Genomic DNA, 13,858 nt, shown 5'->3' on the forward strand with positions numbered 1-13,858 from the left:
GGTTTTTGAGCATGAATGAACTGCTTAAGGTCATGTCAAAGCATCTCAATTCAAAATTTTCAGTCATGTGAACGACTCATCATCCTAGCTGTCAATTATTATCTATCCATGGAGGAAAAACGAAGATATGAAGAGAAACTACATCCATACTTTAACCTGGCAGGTTTATTGAATCCCTAAAAGTAGCATTGTCTTTCCCAGAGTACCCATTTGGTCATGTCTACCTGTATCTGTATGTGTATGTAAAAAGAAAATTCACCCTACATTGCTGCCTGGATGAAAGCTTTTAAAGTAAGGATAGCTACATGAATTTTCGATCTGGAGGTAATTGTAAGTGTTACCTAGCTAACTCAAACAAACTACTATATGTAAATCTTTAGTTTTGTTGACTTGGACATTCACAGTGTAGGACCAGAAAAGTTCTGGTAGTATTAATCATCACATTACTGTTGTGTCATAAGAGTAAAGTTGAGCGAGTATTTTTCTGATGTCAGGTAAATCATCCCTACAGTTTAAATGAGACGCCACTGACAGCTTGAGTTGCTGTTAAGAAGCAGGGATTGATGCAATTTGTCCTCATTTGGCAGGTTTAGGTGAGGTTTGCTCACTTGTTGGTGCCATTTTCTACACCATTCTGGCAGCTATAAATAAACGTTCATTAGTGCATTGATTAGTGCATCCAATAGCACAGCAACTATCTGGCATTTTGGCTGAGTTAAACTTGAAAAGGTTGAAAGTATAGCTGGAGGGTAAAGAACTGCAATACTGTCAGGTGGGCGTGTCCCAGTAGCTCTGACGTCACACGAAAACTTTGGATAGGATTCAAGTCCGGACTTTGACGGTCCGGACCTTTGTTGCAGGCTTTGTTCATGGCTAAGGTCATTTTGGGTTAGAGTTGTTTTCTTTTTCTTTTGAAAGTGTACTAAACTAGTCAATAGGGTTGGGAGTAAACAAATTGTTTACTTTTCTAGGCATCTGAAAGAAGCAAGTGCAAATATGGGATACTGTCAGAGTGGATACTAGCCAGGGGCCTAGGTACTAGAGACCTTCTTGCTCCATAGTATAAAGTCTAATTTGTAAATTCATAATTCTTTGGTGACTTTACAGTGTACAAGTTGGGGTTCTGTGTCTGTCCTCCTGCACAATTTATCAAAGCAGCTCCCTTGCCTAAACATTTCCAATAGTGAGAATGTCTCTGAAACTGATTATTACCTCAAGCATGCAACACTTGAGGTAATACGGGACTTTGGAGATGACTTCATTCTCCCTGTGCTGTTTGGAGTTAATTTGAGAAAATAGGTATATCCACATACGGTACAGTGAGACAAGGGAAGAGCATGGCACAACCAAATGATTGCAACCACGTGAAATTAGGCTTTTGTGTTTTTTTGTTTTTATAACATTTGCTTCAAAGACAGAGACCAGGTCTGAGACCACTCAGATTCAGTTGCTGTCTTCAAGGTGACTTTGGTGCGTCATGATGGTGAAAAACAGCAATAAGACTGACTCAGTGTGCTATCAGTTTGCAGCTGAATGGGGTGAAGCTGGCAATTACACACAATCTGTCACTGTTAGTAAAAATATGCTTATTAACTGTGAGAAACTGTAGTAAATCTGTTGCTTTCCTCCACAAATAGTGATGTAGTTGCTGCAGGAAAGCAATTTGTAAAATGACACAGGCACTCTTGCAGATGTGCTGCACTCATTGGTGACTCAGACTGATAGCAAAATGGCAGTCTGTCTGCGTTTACAAATTACCTGGCAGCTCACAAATCTGAGAGTACGTGCAGTTAGGCCATGATTGTTTAGAGACAGGTTGCCTTTCACCAGACAACCGGTGCAAACACCTTAGAACTGAAGTCATTACAGGCATTTAACCTCTGATTGCAGCTGACTGCTGCAGCTACCTGCACTTGATATTGAATGTGATTTTTCGTAGCAGCACAGATACTGCCGCCCTTGTTTTACTCTAGTGTGACTGAGCCAATTCTAAATTCATTGAGGAAGACAGATTTGAAGCAGTTTTTTCTACGGTAACCTTCCTTTGGTTCAGACTCAGGGCTGGGCTTTCTAACATTTTTACACATTTTACACAAAAAATCTGTATGATATAAAATACGGGGTGGAATCAAACATATTGCTTTCTCTCGTGGCATTATTTGAACAGTGGAAGAAAGCAAATTAACTGAAGTATATTAAAATTTAACATAAAAAATATAAATAAAACCCATCCTGACTACACAGTGTAGTAGTGAATGTAGAGAATTTATGCTTTTTTGGGGGGGTGGAGGTGTAATCACTACGGAAAAATGTGTTGTGATATATCATCACTGTGGGTGACACACTGTGATAGTATTGCACGGTGAGTTATTCTTGGACTCTTACTCATAAGATTAAAGTGCTTCTGAAAAAAAAAAGTCTCATTCAGAAAAGATCCGCACAATAAGTAACACTGCCGTTATAAAGAGTCGAAAACAGATGTCGCTACATCAACAAAGATGGCTAAAATATTGAGGATTATAAGTTTAAAAGTTTTAATTTTATTCACCTATAAACACGGGCCCTGTTTAAACACTCGCAAAGTTTGAACAGCTGCAAGGAAAAGAAAAGATTTTCACCCCCCCCTTTTTTTTTACCCCCAGCCAGACTTCTACTTATTCACACTATACGTCAAAACAAAAGACAAACAAGAAACATCTTCCATTCAGCACTGACAGACACACGCACACAGAAAACTGAGACCAGCTGTATCTGTTTGAATGAGTTGTAAATGGTGTTTATGAAATAAATATTATTCAGACATTAGCGTCGTGTGAGTGTTCTGCGGTTTGGGCAACTTTAAAGAGCTAATTAGCAGATAGTTAAGCCTCATGCTGAGTGTGAGATAAACTAAGTGGAAATGGCAATGGACCAAAGGCACACTCCAAGCCAACAATAGGAACAGTCATCGAAAAAAGGAAGATTTTGTTTCCCAAGAGGCTCTACTCTGGAGGTATTGGGCAATGACCGAAGCTCCGGCTTCAATAGAAACCACAACCACCAAAATAGTTTTTCCAAGAGAACAATCATTGATCTACAAATATTATTTAGATAATATATCTTTCAGAAACTCGACTAAATCACAGATTTGAGTGCTATAAAAATTGTGGCACAGGCTCAGTTCTCATCTGGGTCCTGCCTATCAAGTCTAAACCAGCAGTGAGCAATGCAACAAATCTGGGCGATTACTCTCTCAACATAAGTGTGCTAAGCATGACATCCATTCTCCTCTCCAGAGTGAAGCTGGATGCCCCATGTCAGGGAGCCGGAGCTCTGCCAAAACCCTCCATTAGACCAAAGTGACGACAGCACATTTGAATCTATTAAAGCTATCTGTTTTCCCCTCTGCTGCTCGACATCTCACAGATTGTTCATTTGAGTCACAAACTGCTCTTTCTCAAGCTGCTGGCATTTACTTTCCTAGTTTAAAACTGCTTACATCTGCTTTTTTAAAAACTCAATCTAGAACATCACAAAAATATAATCAAGCTCAGATACTTACATGCTTAAGCAACACCATGACAATGAATTCTTTGGAAACTTCTTTCACACGTAATATTAAAAAAAACAACAACAAAAAAAACTTATGCCACATGTGGCACGACTAGCAAAATAACACCACTGCCAGGCTCCGGAGACAACAAAACAACTAAAAATAGAATGGGAATTCTTGAAATAGCTTCTTGACTTTAATGTGAGATTTTCGGCATTATTTTTTATTTTGATTACAGACAAGACAACCAACTTAACAAGAGACAATGATGGAGGCCAGCTGTTTTAAAATTACACCCTTAAGGTTCTCAGTGAAGAGTCCTTTGAGACAAAGCCTCTTCTATAAATAAAATGCCCTTTAAGGCCATCACATTCCTATGTAAGATCTTACATAAATCCAGACAGGAAATGTATTTTGCATTTGCTGACCTTTTGAAGATGTCCATAAGGTGAGATAATGATCTGTTTCTCCTTTGTATCTGTTTGTACATTAACAGGCTTGGGTATTGTCCAGATATAACAGCAATGGCAAGGCTAACATGATGATGTTTAGGAGGTTAACTATATTTACCATCATAGTTTAGACTGTTAGCATGCTAACATTTGCTAATTATAGTGAGCGATGCCATTAGCTTTGGTCTTTCACTATAAACCAAAGTCAAAGCCATGTATTCCTTTTTGTACTTGATTATCCCACTAGTGAGAAATTTAGAAGAAGACTTTAGTCCATAAGCCACAGGTGTATTCATTCATTGTAGTTCAGGCTGGACCTACACACTGGCCCAGTTAATTGACTGGTATTGTGATTTTCACAACCATGCTGCTAAAAACCTGCACAGAGATCCAAATTGAAATAAAAAAATAGCTTAATATCTAGTAAAGACCTACTACTAATCTTGTGTGCTCAACTACCGAATGCCTTTTTGAACATTTATTCCAGAGCATGGATATCACCACTTCTGTTTTTTCCACTACTTTGGTCCTTTTAGCACTAGTTTGACATTCTGTAATACTAGTTGTAATGATTTATTAATTACTTATTCTGTTTCAGCAACTAATTACAACACAAACTTTACTAAGGAAGCTGAGCCAGAACCTGTAGCATGAGAGTCACAGGTAGTCCGCTATCTGATGCATTCGTGGCCTTCTGGATAATGTAAGCCAGACAATGTCAGGGGAATCAGATTAGAGTATAACAGTTTCCTTTCATACATTTAATGAACAACAGGTGATAGTCTACCTGAAAATTACTCAATTTTTATCATGTGGTGTTGGCTAGGTAGAGCATACTCAAGGCAGGTCACATCTACCCAATCCACTGGAAACCATGCAGTTACCCGCTCTATTTAATGTTTAAGGTCCGATCAGAGTGCAACCGCATGAGCACACATGGAAATACCTTTACGAGATCACTACTCAACTGCAAAACATTTCTCAAGTAAATAGTCTAAAAATCTTTTATAGCAAACTAGCCTTGTGTAATTAGCATTGTGTACATTTTATTTACTATTTTGGTTTTGGTCTCATCAGTTTGAGAAATCTGCTAACTACTTTAACCACTGATGTGATAAACCTTGTAAACATGTATGACAGTTGCAGTGTCTCTATGTGTTGAGGATTAAGGGTATGTGTATGTGCACATACCCTATACTCCTGTGCACTTGTGTGTTAATCCTGAGTGAAAGGCTATGTTTTCTGCACAGGAAGGCAGCGGAGGGACTCCCCGGAGGGCCTCTGTGTGCCGGCCCTGTAAGCCTGTGTGAATGAGCCTGAATTCGCAGGCTCCCCACGAGGACGCACGGCCAATTAAGCTGACAGTCAGAGGCCCATTGACCAGTCACAGAGATTAAACGCCGGGCCATCTCGGTGGCTAAAACCACCTGCAGGATGGAGGGAATGATGGAGAGCCAGAGAGGAGGAGGAGAAGGAAATGGAAAGAAACACGGGGAGACGTGCCGATACTCACTGTTGCTTGTCGCTTCAGTAAAAGACGCCTTTTGTCCATTCCAGCCTTTGTTGTCCATCTGTAGTGATGTGGAGAGAAGGAGAGAAGGGGGAGGTAAGAGAGATGTAGATTCTTGAACAGACAGCTTCTTCACGCATGTCAGACAAGTTCCTTCCTACTGTTTGGTCAACAAAGAGACGAGTGCTCACAGGAGGGGATGCTTAAGGAGCCTAGTGTCTCTAGGCCAGCTACTTAATTAGGGGGGTTGTCAATGTTTAGTAACAAAAAAAAGAGGCTCCTATTCAATGTGTTACTTCTGCTGTGGTGTGTGCGTCTGCTTGCACAAACACACACAGCCACAAACACATGTGAAACACAAACAAATCATTTCTCACATGTGTGACAGCTGAAGAGATGACATTGCTGTAAACAAATTCACCCACGCTACAGTGGAATTTCAGTGCAAGAGAGCTCACAGCTCACAGAGAGAAAGGAGGAATGGAAGGAGAGAAAGCGCTCGAAAGAAAGACAACCTATCTTACAAAAGCTACAGAGCTCTGAGTTGTCTGAGATCAAAAGAAAAGGAAAAACTAATTCGTACAGAGACGTTGTCGGAGTTGTCGAGCTATTGCACAGTCACGTATCGGCCAATAACTTTGTTCTGTCTAAATATTGTTTCTTGAGTGTAACCAGACAGGTCTCACCTCTTGCCAGAAATTAGCTTAAACAGGGAGACTCACTGCTTATTTCCATAACAGCAGACTCACATATCTGAAACCTTAGAAAACAAAACACAGTGGTTTATAGGACTAAAGAATGAAACATCCAATGATGTGATTTGATTACATGTCTGTAACGTTTGACATTCCCCTGGAGACTCGTGTAAGTGGGGCATTCAGTGTGCAGAGCGTTTAAAACTTTCAAAAACTCCTCTGCTGAAGTCTCAGTAGCAGTAACTACACAGAAGATCAAGGTAATTAATGTCAGAGCTGAGGAAATCAAACTAAAAGGAAGGAAATTACTGGCTGCAAACTGAGATGCGCTTTCTTCGGAGCATGTCATGTTTAACTCTCCTGCAGTGTTGGTCAAGTTACTTGAAAAAAGTAATCAGTAACTAATTACTGATTACTTCCACAAAAAAGTAATCCCGTTACTTTACTGATTACTTATTTTCAAAAGTAATTAATTACTTAGTTACTTTTTAAAAACACGATTTACAACCTGAAGAGGTGATAAAGCGATAGATCTTTCAGCCCTACTTTTTCTGCATAATCCATCATACAAAATGTAATCAAATGGAAAAGTCTCTTTTTTTTTAACTTGTTTTATCAGTTTTAATCTTTTAACTTTATGCATCAAGCAAAAATTTAATTATATGCAACATTCTCTGACTTGAATAAATTAGTTTAACATTTAAACCTATTTTCTGCACATTCCAGCACATAAAATAAAATATTTTTTGTGTTTACACTCACTCTTTCAAATAGATGCAAGTAAAACACAGCAGAAAATAAATAAAGTCAAAGACTCAGCGGTCCTGTTGCACTATTTTCACCTGTAAAGCAGGACTGCGGTAGGCGGAGGTTTACCCTGGTGCAGGTGTGCCGCGGTCAGTTGAAGAATCCGCGAGTTTCTCTGTGAGTTTCCCATTACGTCGTTGCACACTTGGTGCTTGCTTGGAAGTTTAGGGGTTTTTTTGCTGTAAAAAGAAGTTTTCTTCCCACGCACGATGGACACTAATGTTTTTGTTACTTTTTATGGAATCAAACTCAAAGTAAGGTCAGTACTTCCACGCTTTAAATGCTGCACGCTCATACGCTCTCCCGCACTCGATATGTGATCCATTGTTGATCTGCACACAGCTGTTGTCACTAACGGCGCACTCGCTTATGTCACTGTCATTCTCGCAAAAAATCACGGTTTTAGTAACGCAGTAACGCAGCGTTCCTACGGGAAAGTAACTGTAATCTAATTACCGTTTTTGCAATAGTAATCCCTTACTTTACTCGTTACTTGAAAAAAGTAATCAGATTACAGTAACGCTTACTGTAATCTGATTACAAGTAACGCGTTACTGCCCATCTCTGCTCTCCTGTAGTTCTAAGATTTGGTTTTCTGAATAGTATACATACAGTATATGCAGCATCATATATCAAACTAATGAGCTGTCTGGGGAACAATTAACATTCTACAGAGAGACTAGTTATGTAACTCTATCTGATTCTGCCCCCTTGAGCTTAAAAACCAACGAGGTGAATAAAGATGTTGGTGATCAATGGTTGCTTGCAAAACACATAGAGAAGCTGAACGGGTTGTATAATAGGTCAGCAGCACTGGGATTTGAGATAAATCTGGGAATTGAGTATCAGAATTACTGTGCGGGGTTGTAGAGATGAGATAAAGTCAGGGCAGTGCATGAAGTTTCCTAATTAGTTCTTCAGCATACAACTTTATAGGTACCATCCGCTATCACCATTCTTATAGCTCTGATGCTAATAACAATTGCAAAGTGTTATTATTTGGGTGTCTCTGCTTAGACTGCTGCCCCCTGCAGCCCCGACCTTGATAGGCAAACAGAAAAGTGACAGAGGCAATAAAAACCCATTGGAATAACTCATGAGTGTCTGTAATTAAGTAACCTAAAGCAACCTACATACTATACATTTATGTTGCACTCATTAGCCATTATATTAGGTGCCCGAAAGGACATTTATGTGACTTTGAACGTAGCATGGTTGTTGGTGCCACACAGGGTGGTCTAAGTATCTAAGTATTCCACAAACTTCTGACCATTCTCTGTAAACCCGAGAATGGTCCAAAAAAGAGAAAATGAGTACCAGTTCTCTAGGAGGGCAACAGTAACTCAAATAACTACTTGATACAACAAAGGTATGCAGAACAGCATCTTCAAACCTTGGTGCAGATGGGCTACAGAAGCAGAAGACCACACTGGGTGCCACTCTTGTCAGATAAGAACAGGAAACAGGTGCTACAATTCACAAGGGCTCACCAAAATTGCAGAACAGAAGATTGGAAAAGTGGCAGGATCATAATTTCATGTAAACAACATGAAAACACCGATCAACCCTGGGTTGTTTCAATGGTTCACGCTGCTGCTGGTGGTATAATGGTGTGGGTGATATTTTTTAGCATTTCCATACTTTCATAGGTCCTTTGGTACCAGCTGAGCATCTTTTTAATGCCACTTGACTAGGAAGGTGAGCTGTTGTTGACAATGTCCACCTCTTTATGACCACACAATATCCATCTTCTGATGGCTACTTCAGGATATTACCCCATGTCACAAGGCTCAAAAAATCACAAATGTATTTCTTGAACATCACAATGAGTTCAGTGTACTCAAATGGCCTCACAATCAATCCAACAGATCACCTTTGGGATGTGATTCACATTATGGATGTGCAACTGACAACATCTGCAGCAACTGAGTGATGACGTCATGTCAATGTGGTTCAAAATCTCTGAGGAATGTTTCCAGCACTTTAATTAATCTGTGCCACAAAGAACTATTGCAGTTCTGAAGGCAAAAGGGGGGCCAGCTTAGTGCTATCAAGGTATAACTAATAAAGTGTTCACCTCTTCAACAGTTTTAACATGTTTTCACTTTAGTAGCTACAAGAAATCGGAACCAAATGTAATCTGTGGATCATATTGATATATTCATATCATTATGAAACAAATGCGATAATTTATAGATGCAGTATAAGAAACCAGTGCTGGGAAAGTTTACATTTCTAAAACGACTGTGAACAAAACCTTCTGTATAATTAATTGTGTGATTTATTCCTCCCCCCCATTATGTAGAATCTTTTAAAACTTCAAATAACATTCAACAATATACAACTACTACCAGTCAGGAAGTAAGATAAATAAACAGTTGTGCAGCAAAGTGGGAGGCTTGTATATAAAACAGATATGAAATATACAAGCTGGCGAAGGCGTTTTTACCTCAGCCGGGTTCTGAGGGACTGTGGAGGCCTTGTATCCCAGCTGTAGCAGCATAGCCTCAGCTGCATTCCGCTTGGCAACCTTCTTGTTGGGCCCTGTTCCCGTGGCAACCTCATTATTCACCTTCACCTGTATGGGAATGGAGGAAAACACGCATATAAAGAAACCAGTACACACAAGTGAGATAAAGACACTAGCAATATTTGCTGATTCACAACTGAACATTCTGGTTTTGCTGATGCATCCTGTTGTGATAATGACTAACTGTTCCTTAGTTTTTTTTTTTAAAGTTTCTTTTCTCTCTTTTTCAGAGCTGAGGCAGCCATGCAGTGCACATTGCACAAAAAGAATCTGAGTGAAGTGTTTGTTTTTCAGTAATCCCAAAACATTAAATCTGTCTATACAGAATGTAAGCAGAAATTTCCAAGAGAATATCAGACGTCGTTATGTTATCCAAACAGACAATTACACTGTACAAATAACATTCTGGGAGCCAAAGCCTGTGAACTGCCAGGCCTCAGCGCACTCAGTCAAAGTGGTCTGACATGCTCGCTAAGTACTCATCTGAATACATCACGAAGGTCACAACAGAAGGAGAAGGAAGGAAGGCCTCAATAAATTCCCCAATCACTAAACAAACACAATCACTCTTTTATCAAAATTTAAACGATGATCAGCTCCTCAGAAAGCGTTTGACAAAAAGGTGGAGCCCTTTCTGAAGTGATGGCTTCAGACAAACGATACGAAAACAGAGACTCATTTGAGCCCTGCTGCCTACCAAAGGAAACAATGTGGAAATTTTAGAAGATGGAGTGGACTGCACAAAAGAACACACACACTCACGGGGACTAATGTGTGCATCAAAGAGGCATGGAGAATAGGTTTGAGGCTGAATTACCGCCTGATGCTAAGAGAAGCTCTGTTCTTCACATGAAAGAAAAGGATTATGGAACGAGAGACTAAGTGGGAGAGTTTGACTGGGAGAGGCAGCCAGGGAAAGATGAATAGGAAGAGAAAAAGACAGACTGCTGTTAAAATGGCGAGCATAAATAACAAATGCACACGTTTAGCAATTTTACGGTGTGAAGCGGTGTGGGTTAGTACAATGCCACAATCTTTCCAGGAGTATATGTCCCAGAAAATCCACCCCAAGATATGGTCAAAGAATTTGCAAAAAACCAAACAAACGAATAAACAATCAAACAAAAAAAGGCCTCAGTTAGCATGTTGAATTTTAAAGTTCATTACAGCACGATTAGAAAAAGACTGAACAAGTGTGGTTTGTTTGGAAGGGCTGCGAGGAGAAAGCCTCTTCTCTCTAAAAAGAACATGACCGCATGGCTTAGGTTTGCAAAGAACAAACCACAAGCTCTCTGGATCAATGAGGCTCATTCATGAGTATTTTCATGGAAACAGTCTTACCCTGTGCAAAAAACAATCACGTAAACAAAATTACTAACAAATTCACTGCCATTAGCTAATTTCTTTATATAAAGAAAGATGTTTGATGCCAGGTGACGTAGAGAAAGAGATGTATGAGAGAATCCTGCACATGGTGAAAGTCCAACTGAAGACACTAGCTCAGGCTGAAATAATTGAGGTTAAAATATGAGGTTAAAAGGGCTAAAATATCTCTACCCAAGAAACTCATTGTGGCTCAATTTCTTTTTAAAAAGAAAAAAAAAACAGTTTGGAAATCCGAATTGATACATAAAAAATAAAATAAAGCACTAAAAGACTAAAAGAAAAAGAAAAAAAAGGTCACGCACAAGGAGCAACCAGATTGGTCACTCCAAGATGAGAAACTTGGTTCAATGGAAAAAAGAAATCTAGATTCCCCGGTATCCATGGAACAGTACCAAGAACTGTATATGACACTCAGCAATCGCCTTTTCATTTGGTATTTCATTTTCTTTACCTGTATTCTGAGCATTTCTTTTTTTGGTTTGCTGTTTACGATACATATGAATGTTTCACACGCTAATCAGTGATTCATTAATATTGTTGTACCTGAAAAAATTTAGAAATGTTTTGGAGATACAAAGTATGTGAAGGTGTGGCTGTCACAGAAAAATTTAAAACACAGCTTTTTGTCATATCTGCTGAAACATAAGTGAATTACAAGCAGCACACTAAGTCCAACATCTAAAGACGTTTTTTTTTTTTTTTTCACATGAAGGGTGGGACAGAATATCAAAGCAGCAACATAACTAATCACTTCCTCATGTGAAATACTTTCAATACACACTGATGCCAAATATCAATATTCTTATTAAAACTCTAAACCAACTGTAAACTGGCTGGTACAATTTCTCAAGAGATGAAGTTAGGAAGAAACTCAGAGGGAAAGTACCAGACAACACGGTTAGCAGGGGAAAGCAAATCAAAGAGCTAATTCATTGAATCGATTAATTAAAAGTGAGGAGCAATAATACACAAAGATTCAATTTTCTCTTCTTCTGTTATAAAACTATTGCAGCGTACTGCTAAAGACTGTATACTGCAGAATCACTGTGTTGTGAATATTTATTGAGTTCATAATTTAATAGTTATTGAACTATAGCACTGTATGGATTCCCTACTTTACACAATGAGCTTGACTGATTTGTTAGAGCTTAATAAAACATTTTCAAAATCATGTAATGATCTGATTTACATAAATGTCATCAGCATTTACCTGACAAGTTCTTTTAAAATCAACAAAGCATTTCTCAAGATTGTCCTTCAATCTTAATTGCAAATTAATTTTAACACGTGGGTAATTAAAGAAACACATTTGGCAGAAACAGTAGTTTAGCTTTAACTTGTAAAAGTAGGGCAGGTAAATTAAAGAGGGCAAATTCCAAGTTTAAAGTGCACAGTTTATTAACTGAAGCCAATTTCAACTTGGCTTCAGTTAATAAACTTAATTTCAACTTGCAGTCACAAATTATTTTTTTCTCCTGTGGTTTTTCATGCATGACCTCAAATAGGCTAAACAACTCTGAAAGAGATAACTGTGGTATCTGATGAGATTTCCTCATACAAAGATCCTACTCTGTTTACTGGACTAATAATAAACACCAAACCACCCGTAACTAAAGGTTGCAGCTGACAGAGGAACATGACATTTTATGAATACTAGCTCCTTAATTCCAGTATCATCCTGTGGTACAGAAAACAGACTTCGTGCCACCGACAACTTGAAATGTAATAGCATAAAAAAAAGTTGGCTGCTCCAGTGATGGAAACGGCTGTAAAGATGGATGTTCATCTATTCTAAGCTTTAACTGCATCTATAAACATAATAAATGCTAAACAGAATGTTTCACAAAGGAATGCCGAGCATGAGAGACAAAGAGGAGAAGAGAAAACGGTGAAAGGAAACATGAGGAGGCCGTAATCATTTTAATCCAACGTTGAAATGCAGTAAATGAAAACAGACTTTAATGTTCAGTTATTCTACCACATGTTCCTGACAAAATAACCATGTTTGCACCAAATGCATTAAATTATTTACATGTCTTCTGGTGACTAAACATTAACCAACAACATTTTTTCCTGTTCTTTGACATAGTAAATAATAAATACTGCAAAACTGGAAGTAGGTTCCACACTTAAAAGAACAAAGCTGGTCAGTGGTGCAGGAGGGGAATAGATTTCTTTTCTGCACATTAGCAGGCTGTTCAAAAACGACCTTGTTTGAACAAAGGGGAGCTTGTCATGCTAACACAGTTAGGGATCATAATCCCTGTGGAAACCTAAGAAACCTCGCACCCACGTTCATTACCCACATATAGCCATCCTCCGTGTATGTAGTAGCCTGAGATTCAGCAGATATGAGCTAAGCTCCTTGTCTTTTACAGCATATATAACCCTTTTTAGGACTACTTAGCAGGCCACATTAGCAACGGCAATTTATTTATTTACACAGCACATTTCATTACAAGTAAACTCAATGTGCTTAAAAAAACGGTAAAATAGCACAACAATAAAGACCTAGCTATGTAGGACTATGATACCTTGAGGCACACACAGTTATTAAGTGTACGTCTGTGAGAATAAAAAGGTTTTAACTTGTTTTTGAATGCGGACACAAATGGAATTGACGTCAGGTCAGCGGGCAGTTTCTTCCAAAGAAGTAACTGAAAGCACCCTCAGCACACTCAGATCTAACTGAGAGTAGTTGAAAGATCGGTACCTGATGACCAGAGAGCTGTAACTGGGTTATAGACACTGAGCAAGTCAGAGATGCACTGAAGGGTCAAACCACTGAGAGATTTATGAACTAACAGAAGAATTTTAAAGGTAATCTTGTATTGAACTGGCAACCAATGACGTTACTTACATACGTGTAAGGCTGCTACAATGTGGACAAGCTGAAGACGTCCTACTGATGATTTAGATAATCCCATAAATAAAGCGTTAGACTAC

The 13,858-nt window shown here is 38.8% G+C and overlaps 3 protein-coding genes across 3 annotated transcripts in view; all 3 read right to left on the reverse strand.

The window, feature by feature from the left end:
- Positions 1–13,858, reverse strand: part of stau2 (staufen double-stranded RNA binding protein 2) — a 109,371-nt gene that overhangs the window by 55,609 nt on the left and 39,904 nt on the right. Inside the window, exons 10-11 of the mRNA XM_082546633.1 lie at positions 9,446–9,574; positions 5,498–5,555 (exon numbers count right to left, since the gene is read on the reverse strand). Of these exons, the coding sequence (XP_082402759.1) occupies positions 5,498–5,555; positions 9,446–9,574 (187 nt within the window). The remainder of the gene's footprint in view (positions 1–5,497; positions 5,556–9,445; positions 9,575–13,858) is intronic.
- The window catches only part of LOC309714561 (uncharacterized protein), a gene marked incomplete at its 3' end in the record, with an annotated part of 172,592 nt that overhangs the window by 14,493 nt on the left and 144,241 nt on the right, over positions 1–13,858 (reverse strand). The gene's annotated exons all lie outside the window — the stretch shown is intronic.
- LOC309714302 (uncharacterized protein) overlaps positions 1–13,858 on the reverse strand; it is a 159,453-nt gene that overhangs the window by 14,434 nt on the left and 131,161 nt on the right. The gene's annotated exons all lie outside the window — the stretch shown is intronic.

The sequence above is a fragment of the Aulonocara stuartgranti genome (genome assembly GCF_965226115.1).
Source record: "Aulonocara stuartgranti genome assembly, chromosome: 9".
Classification (NCBI taxonomy): domain Eukaryota; kingdom Metazoa; phylum Chordata; class Actinopteri; order Cichliformes; family Cichlidae; genus Aulonocara; species Aulonocara stuartgranti.